The sequence below is a fragment of the Nanorana parkeri genome, unplaced genomic scaffold (genome assembly GCF_000935625.1).
Source record: "Nanorana parkeri isolate BGI_ZX_2015 unplaced genomic scaffold, ASM93562v1 scaffold152, whole genome shotgun sequence".
Lineage (NCBI taxonomy): Eukaryota > Metazoa > Chordata > Amphibia > Anura > Dicroglossidae > Nanorana > Nanorana parkeri.
In genome coordinates, this window is record NW_017306420.1 from 779,437 (window position 1) to 795,861 (window position 16,425).

General features: G+C 41.1%; 1 protein-coding gene across 1 annotated transcript in view; it reads left to right on the forward strand.

Annotated features, from left to right (window-relative positions):
• TESC (tescalcin) overlaps nt 1-16,425 on the forward strand; it is a 50,956-nt gene that overhangs the window by 31,179 nt on the left and 3,352 nt on the right. Inside the window, exons 3-6 of the mRNA XM_018554281.1 lie at nt 6,647-6,727; nt 9,981-10,120; nt 13,432-13,493; nt 14,805-14,912. Of these exons, the coding sequence (XP_018409783.1) occupies nt 6,647-6,727; nt 9,981-10,120; nt 13,432-13,493; nt 14,805-14,912 (391 nt within the window). The remainder of the gene's footprint in view (nt 1-6,646; nt 6,728-9,980; nt 10,121-13,431; nt 13,494-14,804; nt 14,913-16,425) is intronic.

The following is a 16,425-nucleotide window of genomic DNA, read 5'->3' on the forward strand; positions in this document are numbered from 1 at the left end:
AATTGTAAATATAATTAAAACATCCTTCAAAATTCTTCTATTGGTCACATACCTTAATGGTTGTGATATAATGCAACTGTCAAAAATATTTTATTAACTACAACAAGTACACTCCTACTGAACAAGTGTGCAACGAAAAAAAAAACCTATCAACTACATCTCCATTTCTATTTCATTTTATGGCTTTTCTTCAAAGAAGAATTAGTACACCTTTTTGTCTGCCAACTGAACTACTACTTATACATTGCTGACTACACTAAGAGAAAAGTAAATGTATAGCATGCATCACCATACCCAGTAAAACCACAAAAAAAAAGTTATCTTGGCCTCCAGAAACTTCCAAGGCTCTAACCAGCTGAGTATCATGTGTTTTCCAGAAATGTTACTATGAGGCAAGAATATTGCTAGACATAGTAGGAATGCCTCTGATTTACAGTCAATTGTGATTCTAACAAAAGTAGTATTGTTTGCTCTATATGTTGAGATGTTGAAATCACGCAGCAGTTTGATTGCATAAAAAATATTTGCAGTAAATCAGAAGAAAACAAATACATCATTATTGTAGTTTTAAAAGAGTAGGACGAATTGAGGTGGACTATGGCACCAGCTTTCTTTTGCTGCACCAGCTTCTGGTAAAGTTAGGTATCGCAGCATAAACACAAATGTACCCAAGTATTTTATTTATTATTGTCATTTATATAGCACGGACAATTTACACAGTGCACATTAGTCCCTGCCCTCAAGGAGCTCACAATATAAGGTCCCTATCTCACATGCATACATACGAGGGACAATTTAGACAGGAGCCAGCTAACCTTCCAGCATGTCTTTGGGGTGTGGGAGGAAACTAGAGTACCCAGAGGAAACCCACACAAGCACATTGAGAACATGCAAACCCCTTGTAGATAGTGATCTGGCTGGAATTCAAACCAGGGACCCTGACTGCTACAAGGCAGAAGTGCTAACCACTACACCACTGTGCATAGTCAGATGAGCAAAGTATACAGCTATGGGATGGGGACCTGCTATTGAAAATGAATGACGTTTAAAGTGCAGGGTTTCTGGTGGGATTTACCCATGTATTGCCTATTATTATTTTAAATAACACAGAAATTGAGATTGGAAACAAGGAAAAAATGCAATTCAGCCTGCGCTCTACTGCTGATCAGGAAGGCAAATGTAGTTTATATGACTTGTCTTGAGCATTAGTACAGATAGATTATGTTTGGCAAAATATGTGTCATTAAAGTAAACCTGTCACTACAGGATCATAACTAAAGTAAGAATAGCCTGTGAAAGAAGACGCTCTATACTTGCCTTTCCAGCAGCCCGGGTGTTGAAACTCGTTGTTCACTAGGCACTTCAGGTATCTGACACTTCAGGGTGCATCAAAAACCTGCTCCCGCCCACCACTCAGCCTGGTTCCCCCCACAGGCTTGATTGTCACTATAGGACATATGAGCCAGCAATAAAAAACAAATTGTCCAATGGGGAAGCATGTATTTGATACACTGGGCAGTGTTGGATACCTTCCACAGCCACAAAATGCGCTGAAGTTCAAACCCAGGGATCATCAAAAAAGGGCAGTACTTGTGTAGTCCTCATCCCATTAGGAGTCGCTGGATAAACTGGTCCTTCCAAGCCTGTCTAGGGTTCATAGTTCCATTGTTGCCCCAACAGCACTTACCGACCCTCCAGTGTAGACCGACAAAACTGACTTCCACACCAATGTTCTGATGCTTGTTGAACTTTTATTAAAGGAGAACTATGGGGTTAAGGCTTTTCCCCATAGTTCTCCTAAGGGTAACGGGAGGACACAAACTAGCGTCTTCCCGTCACGCTAGGCTCAGTATAGCGTGAGCTGTAGCGTGAGCTGTAGCTCGAGCTATACTGAGGCGCCGCAGTATACCGCAAGCTGCTGCTCGCGGTATACTAAGACGCCGCAGCTGAAGCGGATCCCTACAATTATGTATGGATCCTCCCAGCTGCGTGACTGACAGCTGGCTCTGCCTAACTAGAGGCAGAGCCAGCTGTACCCGCCCCCTCCCCCGTCTGTTCCGCCAGTCAGCGATGGCGGAGCGGGGAGGGGGGAATCCAGACCCTCCCCTGTCACGTCAGAGAGCCGTGACAGGATCGAGAGGGGAGCGAACGCCGTTATGTGTTCGCTCACCTCCTGAGCCGACCTGTGACAGTCTCATTGTCACAGGTCGGCTAGAACTATGAGGTGAGTGAAAAGCACTCACCTCATAGTTCTCCTTTAAATAATTTTGGGAGAGAGAGTTAGGGCATAGGACACCCAGTATGTTGCAGACTCCAAAAATAAAGAACAAAGTACTTGCAGCCTTCACAAATAGAGGACCTTTAAGCCAACTTTGCAATCTGTGACTTTAGCTCCAGGCTGTAAAATACTTGGTGTTATAGCTGCTAGTCCATTTCAGAATTTGCTGTACTTCTGTACAAATTAACCAGTTTAAACTCACAAAAATAATAATCAGAAGACTACTATGTCTGTATTTCAGAATTGAATGGTATACAAGAGCTTAAATTGACACTAAACTCAGGAGTTAAATTTTAAAACTGTATTCAATTACCTTAACTATTAACAAAAATGCATCTTATTTGTGCATCACTCAGCTGTAGATTCCCAAATCATCTCTGAATTGGTGCTGACACTGTCCTTCCTTCTGCAAGGCGGCTACTTTTGTTGCCCATGGTCCTTGTGTGTGTTGTAAAGTAGCCACCACTCCAAGCTCACTGGATCCTGTCTGCGTCCGAGCACGGACACATGGACCTGCACGGATGTGCAGTTCGGGTGTGTGTATGACAGCATATGGCTGCGTCCTCCCATAGGGAAGAACAGGCTGCTACACGCAGCACCTGTCCTTCACTGGAACATCCCGATACGGGCGTGCTCGCCGCACGGACATGTACGCTCCGAGTTAGCACAGTGTGAGTGAGGACTTAAACTAAACATGAGATTGTAGTCCATCATGGGAGTGAGCTTGGGGCGATGACAACTTTACAACATACACAGGAAATATCGGAAATAAAAGTAGCCACCTTTCAGAAGGAAGGTCAGTGTCAGCATGAATTTAGAGATGATTTGATGATCTACAGCCAAGTGATACACAAGTAAGATACATTTCTGTTAATAGTTAAGATACTGGAGTTAAGGTTTAACTCCTGAGTTTACTGTGACTTTAGACAGTATCCAGTAAAAGAGGTCATTGTCTTTCCTTATGGTTCATTGTATCCTATGCTGTGTAATCATTAATTACAAGGCCAAACATAGGTTGGGTTATCTTGTGAAACTGGTGAGCCGCCTACAAAAATCTATTATTTAGAGGTTGGACTGTTTCTTACATGAAATTATAATGTACTTAAGGTGTTACACTTTCAAATGACTCATTCTGTGTCTTAAAGTGATATATTATTGTGTGAGCATCATTAAACCCTTTGATCACAAGGCCCTTCATTCAGATATGACATATGACAGCAGTTATGTAAGGTGGTGATGTGTGTAAAGCAATCTATCAATCGCCTTAATCTTTCTGTTTGTGACGACTCCTGCCTTGCCCTGCCATTTGCTTTCATTATGACTTCATTTGATTTCATTATCTAGAACTGTCTGGGTGTGCTCATCAGCTGTGAGATATAGAGCAACATACAGTAAAGTTCAATGGTTTGACCAGGGCTTTTTCCTATACCTGAGCCTTCACAGCTACATATGCATTCAAGTAGGCATCATAGTGGCTTAGTGGTTGGCATGTCTGCCTTTCAGCACTGGGGGTCCCCGATTTGAATCTTGGTATAGATACTATCTGTATAGAGTGTGCATGTTCTCCCTGTGCTTGTGTGGGTTTCTTCCAGGTACTCCTGTTTCCTTGCACACTCCAAAGACATGCTGGTAGTTAATTAACTCCTATGTAAATCGGCCCTAGTATGTGCCCTAGTATCTCCTTGAGGGCAGGGAGTGTGCAGTATGTAAAGTACAGCATAAAATTGTCAGCGCTATACAAAATTCTAGTAATAAATGAGCCACTACATCCATCAATTAAAATGTCCAGTGTCAAATTATTGAGACCCATGAAATCAACATACCCATACATTCAATACATTGATTATATCACTCTTTCTTGCCAACATTCTGAAATATAGCCCACCATCGGCTTTGCATTGCAGTAAGAAAGCTGTAGGTGGGGACCTGACATCACTAGGTCTCCCTGAAATCAACACCCATTACTACTACTAACAGACATGCATGGCAGAGGCAATGAGTGTATGGGGTTGATTTACTAACCTTTTAAACACACCACGAACGTGTATACACCTCTGTAGTGTGTTCCCTCCCAGCATGATCTATGGGAGGAATCGAAACACCTTTGTAGTGTGTACACACCCAGCAGGTGTGTTGTGCAAAGCCCTGCAATGAATGCAAGGTAATGTGGTGTAAATTAGCTCTATGTTATGTTGCTTGCGTTGATGAATGCAGGAATGTAAATGCATGAGCTAACCATTTTTGTCTAAACTGTGAAGCAGCATTATATATGCATCATGTGCATGATTTTTCCATATATGGCATTAGTGGAAATATGCTTTTAGAGACTTTTTGGTTGATAAATACGTTTTGCTGTGTGAAAATCACACACACCTGGTGTGTGCGTGTGTTTAGGTTAGTAAATCAACCCCTATATGTCAGCTTGTAATACACTATTTCTTCTTAATTGTGCTGTCAGTCAAGGATTTTGTTTGCAGCAAGAGGGTGGGGTGGCACCATGATTTCGCTAAACGTAGTCATTAGATTCACATGCTGGCTGTGGGAAAACGGGTGCGAGGCCATAATCTAAGTATGCACATTAGATGTATACAGGTAACCATGGTACAGTGTATTGATATAGAATGGAACCTCATTAAAATGAAATGTTTGATTTCTCCAATATTAGAAAACATTAGGACACATTCATTTTCCTGCATACATTTTACTGCATGAAAATGCTTTTTAAGTAGAAGCCCCATTGTCTCCTGTATGGCTGGTTCATATCTATGTGCTGCAATTTGGTGTGTTTTGTCTTTTTTTATATTCTTTAAGACGAGTTCAAGAAGAACAGCTCAAAGACAGTGGGGTTGATTTACTAAAGGCAAACAGGCTGTTTATTTTGCAAGGGAAGTTGTACTTTACAAGGGAAGTTTCCCTCACCTTAGTAAATCTGGTAAACCTGGTAGGCCCCACACCTCCACTTCTGGTCATCTCAATCCACGTGTGTGGATTAAGGTGTAAGCGCTATCTGGTACTCTGGTGAAGTGGTAAATCTAATCCAGAGATACCAAACTGATCAGTTGTGTGTTTTCAAAGGGAAAATATATTAATTCATTCACAGCTAGGCATGCGGGTTTCCATGATTGCTCCTGGTGGGTGTAATAAGCAATGTGGGAGTAAGGTGAGCATGTGCAGCATTGACAAAGCACAGGTTCACTTTAAGTCCACAATGACAAGTTGCATCTTCAGTTCCTAAAATAGAAATGCAAATAGAATGCTCAAGCCAAGAAAAAGAATCTTGTGACAAGAAATGAAATAATTATAATGTGTTTGAGTATGGTTAATATAAATATGCTATGCAGTGTTTATTAGAGTCAGTTTACATAATCAGTATATGAGTTATAGGTGGATTACGTCTTTTAAGAGGACCAAGAGTAAGATCTCTTAGTTCTAGTTCCTAGATCTGTTTCTACACACTGTAAAGATTTGTGCGTTTCTCCCACCTTTGAGTGTCCGTGCTCTTTCTTATGCATTTTCCATAGTATATAGTAAATTAAAGCCCAATTGATCTTTCAATCTAAATCAGCTAAATATATTTCAGTGGCCTCATGACAGAAGGTGTTCAGTTGGCTAAATACTTTCCAATGGCAATAAAACAAAAAGGTGTTTAAACTCTTACAGTTTGTTTTCTTTAGAAAGCAGCCACAGCGACAGAGTAGAAAGCCCGTCCTCTGCCAGCATACTGCAGAGAAGGACCCTTGCTCTCTGTGTGGGAGCAGTGGACTCTATGCAGACATCTAAAATGCCCTGTCAGAGCCATAGCTTGGCAATCAGAAAAGCTCATGCTCCTTGATGACTGGAGACCTCTGCTTTCACACAGAGGGCAAGGGTACCTCCCTGCAGCATGCTAGCAGGGGACAGGTTTTTCTACTCTACAACTGTGGCTGCTTTATAAAGAAAACATTATGGGATATCCAGTATCCCAGCATCTCCAGTACTGTATATGTTTTTCCTGTAGATAAGAAACCAGGGAATGCCAGGGGTTAACAAATATTTCTATGCCGTGTAGCTGCCTGCAGTGATGGAGGGATGCTGGGTATTGAACTTTTCTGTATCTCTGAGCCATGGGGACCCTAAAACGACTACTGTTTTGAGGTTGTTGTTACTGTAAAACAGCAGACTTTGTCAGATTTTACTTAGGGGACTGTTATGGGACAGTTACAATGAAATACTACCTTCTTGCTTGTTTTATTTTAGTATTCATCAAAAACTGAAAAAACTGTTTTGACATGGCTGATGTTTTAAAAAAGACTGGGTATGCTATCCTTTTGAGAATATGTCTTCCTCTCTTATCAATTTTGTGTAATTTCTTTCCTTCTCTTTTAACAGGAGATCAGATTTTGAGAAGGTTACAGATCTGGAACAGAATCCTATTCGAGAAAAAATAAAAAATGCATTTTTTGATAAAAGGTAAGTTAACTTCTTTACATTGTACCTAATGACTAGTGTTTTCTTTCTATAGTATCCATATTTCTTTTTCATCAATTTAGGGGCACATGAAGTCTTTTACCTTTGGATTATACTGCCGCCTACAGGTGGAATGACAAACAAACAGCCCAAAAACCTAATGCCTCGTACTAGCATGCCTCAGTCTTTTGCTAGTCCCCAAGGAGGATAGACATGTTTTCTTCAGCTCTATGGTGTAAAATACTACATTTGCTGGCACCACTTTTTTTTTTTTTTACTCCTAAACATTTTTTTCTTCAGTGAAGACTCTTCTCTACACTTCTGCTAGTGCTGGTCTCTCTGATTGCAGCGACCCTGTGGGGCCGTATTCTGGTATCTAGAGTACTGTGTCAAGACTCCATTGGGAAGGACTTTTTTGGGTTCCACATAAGGGGGTTCTCGAGACTCCATAAAAAGTTAGCCATTGAGTGATTTCTAAGTCCAGAGCTGCTGCCATTGCCTCAGCGCTTGTCCTGTCTCTGAAGACTCATTTCGCAAGTGGGCCGGTTGGGATTAGCACTGGGAGCTACCTCAAGTACATAGGTCACTAGGTGCCTTTACATTCCCATTTCCCTCTGGTTTCACATCATCCGCTAGGTGGAGTGTCATGCGTGTGGTGTGCTCCCCACTCTTCTTCCCCCCAAAGAGCTTTGAAAGAGCATCTCCCAGCTCACTTTCTACAGCTGGGTTTTGTGAGTACCTGAGGCGGGGCCTTGTACTCTGAGCCTTATGTTGCTTTACCACCACATGATCGCAGCATGTCTAATTCTAGACACAGGGGGGCAGTGCTACTGTACCGGCTGCCCCCAACTCAAACTTTAGTAAGGATTATGGCTGCTTGCACCATGCCTACTGATGCATCTATTCCGCCTCCTGAGTCTTCCATAGCTTCATTGCCTGTGGCTGGTTCCTCTGCCCTCTCGGCTGAGGTTTTTACTGCAGTCATGCATTTATGGCCAAATCACCCAGTTATTTGCTGACTCTAGCCACAGAGGCTACAAGCACTTTCCTGTGCATTTACCCACAGATTCTGTATCTGATAAACCCATGGCCTTGGCTGCCTCAGAGCCATCAGCCCTTGATACTCTGATTCTGAGTTGCTCCAGTCTTTACCTGACAAGGTTGCCTCCAAGGAGTTGCAGTTCTCTGTCATTACTCCCAAAGTAAATCAGACCACTTCAGCTCATATTTGGTGCACACCACTCTGAAACTAGTGGATTAACTTGTTGCTTCTATCAGTGCTATTGCCAGTCTTGAGTACTTTGGAGTTGTTAAGACTGCAAAGACTTTCCCAGTGAAGTCCCTGTTCAAAGTCTCCCTCAATGGAGATTAGAAACAACCTGACAAGATGTTTGGTCCCCAAGAGCTTATCAGGTTTTTACGCATTTGAAGAGGACTTTGTAAAAAATTATCTACCCCACTGTGGATCCAGCAGTGTTTCACCTTAACAAAGTGACCACCATACAAGTGAAAAATGCATTTGTTTTTGAGGACCCGTCCAATAAATGCATTTCAGTATCAAGCAAATGTTTTCCATTTTTGCAAGGCTGCCCCCTGATCTTCTGTTCACATGTTGTTTGCATTCTACCACGTGGACTTTGCAGCCTCATCTGATGCAAGCTTCGGGAGTAAGGAACTTCAGGCAGCTCTTTAAACTGCAGGTGTTTCCCAGTTTTCTGTTGTTGTCTTGAGCCTGTTAGTGTTTGTTTGCTGTATTTGCCCACCCCTCAGTTGGATTGCTTTTGGACATCCTGAAGGTGAAACATGTCATGTGTCTCTCATTGGTTGAGAAACAAAATAAGATTTTTGTACTTACTGTAAAATCCTTTTTTTATTGTCCATTGGGGACACAGGTCCCACCCCCTCTGTATTTATGATCATGCTCTGATCGCTCTGATCATAAATTGCTCTGCTATAAAAATGAGTTACGCTGGTAGTAGCATGGGTTATCCTGGGATGGCCTCCATTTTTTTCTGTTTGTCAGTTACCAATCCTTCTGTAAGTGACAGTATAACCCAAAGGACTTCCTGTGTTCCTTCAAAGGACTCCAGGAAAATAATTTTATGATGAGTACAAAAATTGTAGTTTTATTTCCACTTCTCTGTCTGAGATGCTGAATACTTCACAAGGAGGTAATTAGCACTGGCTTGCTTATCAAGACTTTACACGTTGGCAGACTCTAGTACAGACTGCAGTCTTACCCACATCTGCACAAATTGACTTTGAGGTGTTATATTATTAACCCTTTCATCACCAGAGTTCATTGAAGAAAGATGAGCATGCCAAATTTAGCAGTATCAGTACTCCTTGGGTAACGTGACAATAACTCTTTAATGTTTACCTTTTTTTAAAAGAACATATAAAGCTTTTCTTTGGTACCCTGCTCACTTTAATTTTTATAGAGGCTGGCAAATGGACACAAATGTAACAAAACTAAATATTTTTTAGATTTTCTTTTTGAATGTATTATTATGTTTTAATACTGTGCTTGTATGTGAAAGTTAGCGTTGCAAACAGAGGCACACTGCCATCTTCAGGCTACTGTTTAAAGAATTAAAGGCCCAGATTCTCTATCCAGCACCCATGGTAGTTCAACAGTATCATGGTGTACTATATATATATCAGACAGTAAGTCATGGTGTATATACCATCAGACAATAAGTCATGGTGTATATAAGATCAGACAGTAAGTCATGATGTATATAAGATCAGACAGTAAGTCATGGTTGTATAAGATCAGACAGTAAGTCATGGTGTATATAAGATCAGACAGTAAGTCATGGTGTATATAAGATAAGACAGTAAGTCATGGTATACATAAGATCAGACAGTAAGTCATGGTGTATATAAGATCAGACAGTAAGTCATGGTGTATATATCATCATAGTCTATCTAATATTAGTCATACATAGAAAATGCTCTTACAACATTTATGTAAATGTGAGGAAAACCATATAATTTATCTGTTTTTCTTTTTGTTTTAACTAATGATAGAATGGAGACTTTGGTTTGTATTTCTCTTCCTTTTGCATGTGAACTATGATTTCTGTAAAAGGACTAATGATTGCACTTTATGTAGCATTGGCTGGGTTTCCGGAGGCCACAGACTAAAGAGATTATATATGGCTGTATTCTGCATTATGGCTTTGGTACATATTGTATTGAGTTCTGATACACAGGTATTTTATGTATTTCTCTAAATTGTGTTCTCTTTCAGGAATCTACGGACAGGAACGCGCGGATTTGAGAGGGAGATTGACTTTGAAAAGTTTCTTATTATTATGTCCTATTTCCGACCTCTGGCTGAGAATGCTGATGAAGAGGCCATTAAATTATGTCGGGAGGACAAATTACGATGTAGGTATTGCATTCAGTGATAATCATAAGAGCTGCACATGTCTATTGAGAGCCAATTGTAGTTGGCTGAATTCCAAAGCAGAGCTATACTAGGTAACTACAAATATGTGCACATGGTCAGCACTGCTGGTTTGCAGACTTGTTGGGTTTGTATTGAACCAAGCCATGATCCATATTTATGCTCCTTCCTCAAAGCAATGAAATAGAGGCAAGTTGGTTGCCTCTTTCTAATGGGTTCTAAATTGCACTTGTAACTAATATGAAAAGTGAATTGTTTTCCTGGAAAGTACTGAGAAATGTGCCAAATGATGTAAATGAATGGTAATGAAGAGAGTATTAATCAGGGATTGACAAACGTTTTGTCATCCTTGTTGTGTTTTTTTCTCTGTTTTGTACCTTTGTTTTTTTTAAAAACAGAACTAGTCTCGACTGGGTGTATACAAGAATTCTAACATTCCGTCTTAAAGCAGAAGTGAAGTCCACTCTGGCGGGTGGGTTCTTGCCATAATGTGCATGTACAGCATACCTGTACATTATGGCAAACTTACCTGACAAGTTTGCTCCAGCACTGACTGACCTACTCAGTCAGCTGTTTCCTGTCCAGCCCCGCCACTATATCTTCTGCTGCTTCTTCTGGGTCTACCATCGTTCTGTCTGACCATTGGGTTGCCTGTGATGACATAACATAGCATGAGCACAGCAATTACATTGTTTTCGGCACCTATCTCCATCACTGCCATAGTGTAGATACTAGGAAGGATCTGGAATAGTACACTGCACTACTCATGTGCCATACAGTGTACACAAGAGAGAAAAACTGCTAGAAGTTAGAAGCAGCTGTTTTGGGGTCTATTATGCCAAAAAATATTTTTTTATTTTTTTAGGTTTACTTCTGCTTTAAAGTATTGGAATTGTGCAGACTTACCTTTTAAAGATCTATTTGGATTTAATTGCTATGTCTGAACCTAATACCCTGCAGTTAATCACATGTGATTAGTGATCAATCGCTACACATAGATGACAACGGAGTGCAGCTTTAGTAGCCATTGATCAAAGCAGCACGTGTAGCAATCATTAATGATTAATCTGGACAATGTATTAATCATCCGTGTGTGCAGAGCCTAACGGTACATAACAGTTTCAAATCACAGAGCCCTGTGGTTACTACTTTACTTCATATGGCCCGCAAGCATTTCCTGAACTATCCCGGGACGTGATGGCTTCTCCTGAGACACACGGAAGTCCCAAAGAATCTCCTCCACCATACAGAAGGCCACAGGAACCATGGCAATATCTGTAATTTGGGCCAGCAGACTCGGTGATATTTCCAACCATAGGCTTCAGAACTATAACTTGAACCACACACCTCTAAGGAGGAACTCTGTGCAGAGCCAAGAAGGTTATGAAACAGGCAGAGCATGATGTAGCACCTCAGGAGAAGCAGATATGTCTTGAGACAGAAGCTGACCAAACAGGAACAAGAGACTGGGAAAAATAGGCACACTGAGATATAGGTAGAACTGAAGACAAAATATTCTTGTAAAGGAACTGAGACAAAGAGATACGATTTTAATATTCGCACATAGTTCGGCAAGCACAAGTTAGGCAGAGAGTCATAGTTCTGGTCTTAACTTAAAGAGCTAAAAATCACTAAAGTGCCAATCTAGCGTGTTTTAGGCTTAATCTTGATCACACTCTGACACATGAGGCTTTCTTTAGCATTGAGAACATTTACAAGAAGCAAAGAAAAAGGAAAAGAAACTAATGAAAGCAACAGGAAAACAGATACCTAAAAGATAAAAAAATAAAATGAACAGAAACCTGCCCTAGAGCTTAATCAATGATTCCTCCATAGGAATCCTTTCAGGGAGAGATATACCAGGAATGAGAATGAGATGAAAACAAAACATGTAAATGAATGAGTGTCTTTGTGCATATAAGCCACCCATGACCTCCCATATCCTATTTTCATATCTATGTTTACAACACTGCATTGTTGCCATTGTGATGAAGTGGAAATGACTCCAGTTACATTCATGATAAGGATCTAGAGGTGAGAGTATAGTTTGTGGGAGATTAGATAGGAGACTTGGAGTAGCCAAAACACGAGTCTATTATGGAGATGGTGCAGAAGTGCAAGTAGAAGAGGTTCAGTATGTGAGGGGTGAAGAAGAAGGCAGCCTTAGGCAGTGAACCTAACATAAAACGACATTACAGCTAAAGAGATGTGAGGGAATGGTCGAGAAGATGGAAGGAGGAAGACAATTAGCTTATTTGAATCCAGGTGAAAGTGACACAAAGCTCAGGAAATAAATCCTAAAAATGTATTCAAGTACCTTAACTATTAACAGAAATGTATCTTATTTGTGTATCACTCGGCTGTAGATCCTCAAATCATCTCTGAATTGGTGCTGGCACTGTCCTTCCTCCTGGAGGGTGTGTACTTCTGTTCCCCATGGTCCCTGTGTGTTTTGTAAAGTGTCCACCACTCCAGGTTCGCTCACGTGATGGATTTTAACCTCAATACAGATGATTAAACTTAACAGCCGAGTGATACACAAATAAGATAAGTTTAATCAATTGTATTGAAGTTAAAATCTATCACAGGAGTGGGCTTGGAGTGGTGGCCACCCTCCAGAAGGAAGGACAGTGTCAGCATGAATTCAGAGATGATTTGAGGAATCACAGCGTGATACACAAATAAAATAAATTTATGTTAATGGAAAAGGTGCATTTTGAACATTTAACTCCTGAGTGAAGTTACACCTTAAGTTTAGCTACCTCCTTGGCTTTGACAAAAGTCTGTGAGACTCCTTATATGATAGCTGCGTATGAGAAGGCTGAGAGTAAAGAAGGAGAGAGCCCCTAATGTACAGCCGCAATGTGTTTTTTTTTCTAGTGCATGTCATGGTATTACATCATCACATGCAGCATGGGTAGCCAAACACTGGCCCAGCAGCTGTGATGAAACTACAATCATTTGTCTCAGGGAGTCATGGCTGTCAGGGTCTTGCAATGCCTTATGGCACTTGAAGTTCCACAACAGCTGGAGGGCCAAGGTTTGGCTATCCCTGACATACAGCGACCTACATTAGCCTGTTCTGTAGGTTCAGATATTTATTGAATATCTTCAATGTAAAACACCTTTGAAGCTAGAGCAACACACATACTGTAGATGGTAAATGTATTTTTTTAAAATGTAATACTTACATTGTAATTTTTTTAGCTTTTATTTTTCTCTCACTGATTAACTAACAATACATGATAAAATGATGACACACATGAGTAATTGTTATCCTTATTCCTCGTAGTTCTTTTCAACATGTATGATACTGATAATGACAGCATGATCACCCTGGATGAATACAGAAATGTACGTATGGGTTTTTAATTTTTAGGTCAAGAAATATTCCGCTAGGCAATACTTGAACTTACATAACATAACCCAAATGTGATTCCAGAACGCAATAAAGTTGAACTCCATGATAAACAAATATTGCCTAAATACAAGAGGCTTGTGTATTTGTATCTTGGTGAGCTTTGTGTATTCCTTCCACATCGGTGCAGTAATCCAGTGTAAACGTTGCCTCTATGCAGGAGTTTCCTGTAATAAAGACCAGTCACTGCTGATCTCTCTCCCTGTGCAGGGTGACTGGTCTTGTCCCCGCCGCCCTCTTCTGCAGGCAGCCTGTAGTGGGCACACCTGCTGGGTTCCTCCCACAATTCTGCTCTCTGCCCAGGCTATGCACAGCATAGCGATGATGTCACTGCTACGGTACATTTAAAACATAATAATTGGGTTTGGAGCTCACAAAGTGTCGTTATATCCATTGTGACTATAGAGGAGTGTATTTAAATGAAAGTCTTTGTGACCTGTGTTCAGCTTTATGATCCTTTTGATAAAAATAAAAAACACTTATTGATTATGGGTAATCAAGATTCAGATAGTAGAAGGTAGTCACATCTAACTGGACTTTTTGAAATGAAGACTGGATGTTTAGAAACGTTAAAGATGGTGTTTCACCAAACCTGTAGATTTCTCGGTCCAGGTGAGTTCTGGGAACATACCCAAGCATATGTACCCACAGCCCAGTCAGCCTAATCCAGCCATGTGGTGTCATAAAATGTGTCACGCCAGATGTTAATGGTCCAAGGATTGACTGGAAGTCTGAAAGTTATGAAAATGCCATGTCCTACTTAACGTAATATAGACAACATGCTGTCATGAACGTTAATGCCTGGAAGTATGAATTGGCCAATCATGGAAAAACAGCGTCATATGTAGTGATGGAGCCCCCAGCCCTGTTTAGAGATGATTGTTCCAGGTCAACATACAGTAGATGCCCACTTTTACACACCAGTTATCGCTGAGTCAGAAAGGAGAGTAAAACAAGCCCTGTTCCAATATCTCATGCATCAGTCATGAATATGCAGTGGTGTGACTGTGACAGAGACACAGCATGGTTCCTTCCGACTCCTATGGAACAAGCATAGATCAGATATTTTTGGGGTGTCTGGTTTAGGATTCAAATAAAAGTAATAGTAATTCTAGCTTCAGAAACCGAGCCGAAATTGCAAATAGATATTTCAAGACATAAACAGCCCGGTCATTAGAAATTACAGCTTCATTTTTTTATACTGTACACAGTATTTGTTTGTTAAGTTGACCTTTCTTTTTGTTCAGGTGGTAGAAGAATTACTGTCAGGAAATCCTCATATTGAGAAGGAGACAGCAAGATCTATAGCAGATGGTGCAATGCTGGAAGCAGCCAGTATATCCGTTGGGCAAATGGTAAAATATCACAGGATGGTGGTCATCTTTTCCTATGGAAGAACATGTTATGTTTCTTTGAAGATGTATGAAGGTTCCAGTTGTACTGATTGCACTGACAGCTCTGATGATACTGGCCATAGCATAAAGTATTCTCTGATCATTGACAGGTAGCAGTGATTTTCACCTAATATACAGGCGGTCTGGCACACTGTATACTTGCTGTGACATATCTCCTCCCCGTCATGCCCAACTGACAAACCAAAGTTGCAAAGATCCTCCTTTGTTCTGAACATCTGTTTTGAGACGGACTCTATAGGCCAGGGATGTCCAAACTGCGGCCCTCCAGCTGTGGTGAAACTACAAATCCCATGAAGCATCTCTCTCCGGGAGTCATGTCTGTGAGAATCTTGCAAAGCCTCATGGGATTCATAGTTCCTCCACAGCTGGAGGGCCGCAGTTTGGACATCCCTGCTATAGGCACACACTTCATAGCCTTTCAATGAAAGCACACAACAGCTCTGGCCACAAAATGGTTAATCTGCACAGCAGAGAGATACATTTTAGAAAATGTGCTTGTTTGGATCTGGCTGAGGGGAATCTGAGGTTATTTTGGAAAGGATAAGAGTATGTAGAGTTTCCATCATATCCCGCATTCAACCTCCAGTCTTTCACACAAATTAGCAATGACAGCTATTGCCAATTATACATTTGAAATGATGTGCAGATGGAGCGCAATGTGTCAGCCCTCTGTGTCAGCTTCTACACCATCCCGTGCCTGGAGAGCAGCCCTGATTAACTCATTTCTTTCACTGCGTTTTTGATGGGAAACTTTCTCATACACCTAAATGAACCAGAGTAGCATGAATGTTCAATTAATTCCAGTCTGTATTGGGAAAACGTTCCACCGACAATTTTTCCTTTACATCAATTTAGTAGAAACGAATACGTTAGACGCTGGATGCAGCATTTGCATGTTTGCTGCTGTGTCGCATCCAGAAGGTCACATCATGGAGCGGGTATGTGGAGATGTCAGGTCTTCATTCTGCACGTTCTCGCTGTGGGCCCATTCTGACAGGCAGACATGTATGAAATGTCATGATTCTTGACATCTGTCAGTCTTGCTATGATAGCACTTGTGTATCCAAGAGGATAGATTCTCACTTGATACATGTCCTAAGCTCCAGCCAAACAAAGCCACACACTTTTCTAATTAGCTCCTTCGATTTATCATGATGTCATGGCTGATGCAAAAGTCTGCAATGCTATGATATACATGTAAGATATACATGTCATAGGTGTGATCAGCCTATTGCATTAGAATGTAGATTGCATTGCATATGCAGTCTTACGCACTCCCTCCCCATCCATTCCTGTAATGCAGTGTCCCCCCTCCCCATACATTCTTGTCACACAGCGTCCCCCGCTCCCCATAGATTCCTGTCGTACAGTGTACCCTTCTCCCCATGCATTCCTGCCACACAGTGTACTCCCCCTCTCCATACATCCCAGTCACACAGTGCCCCCCCCCCCT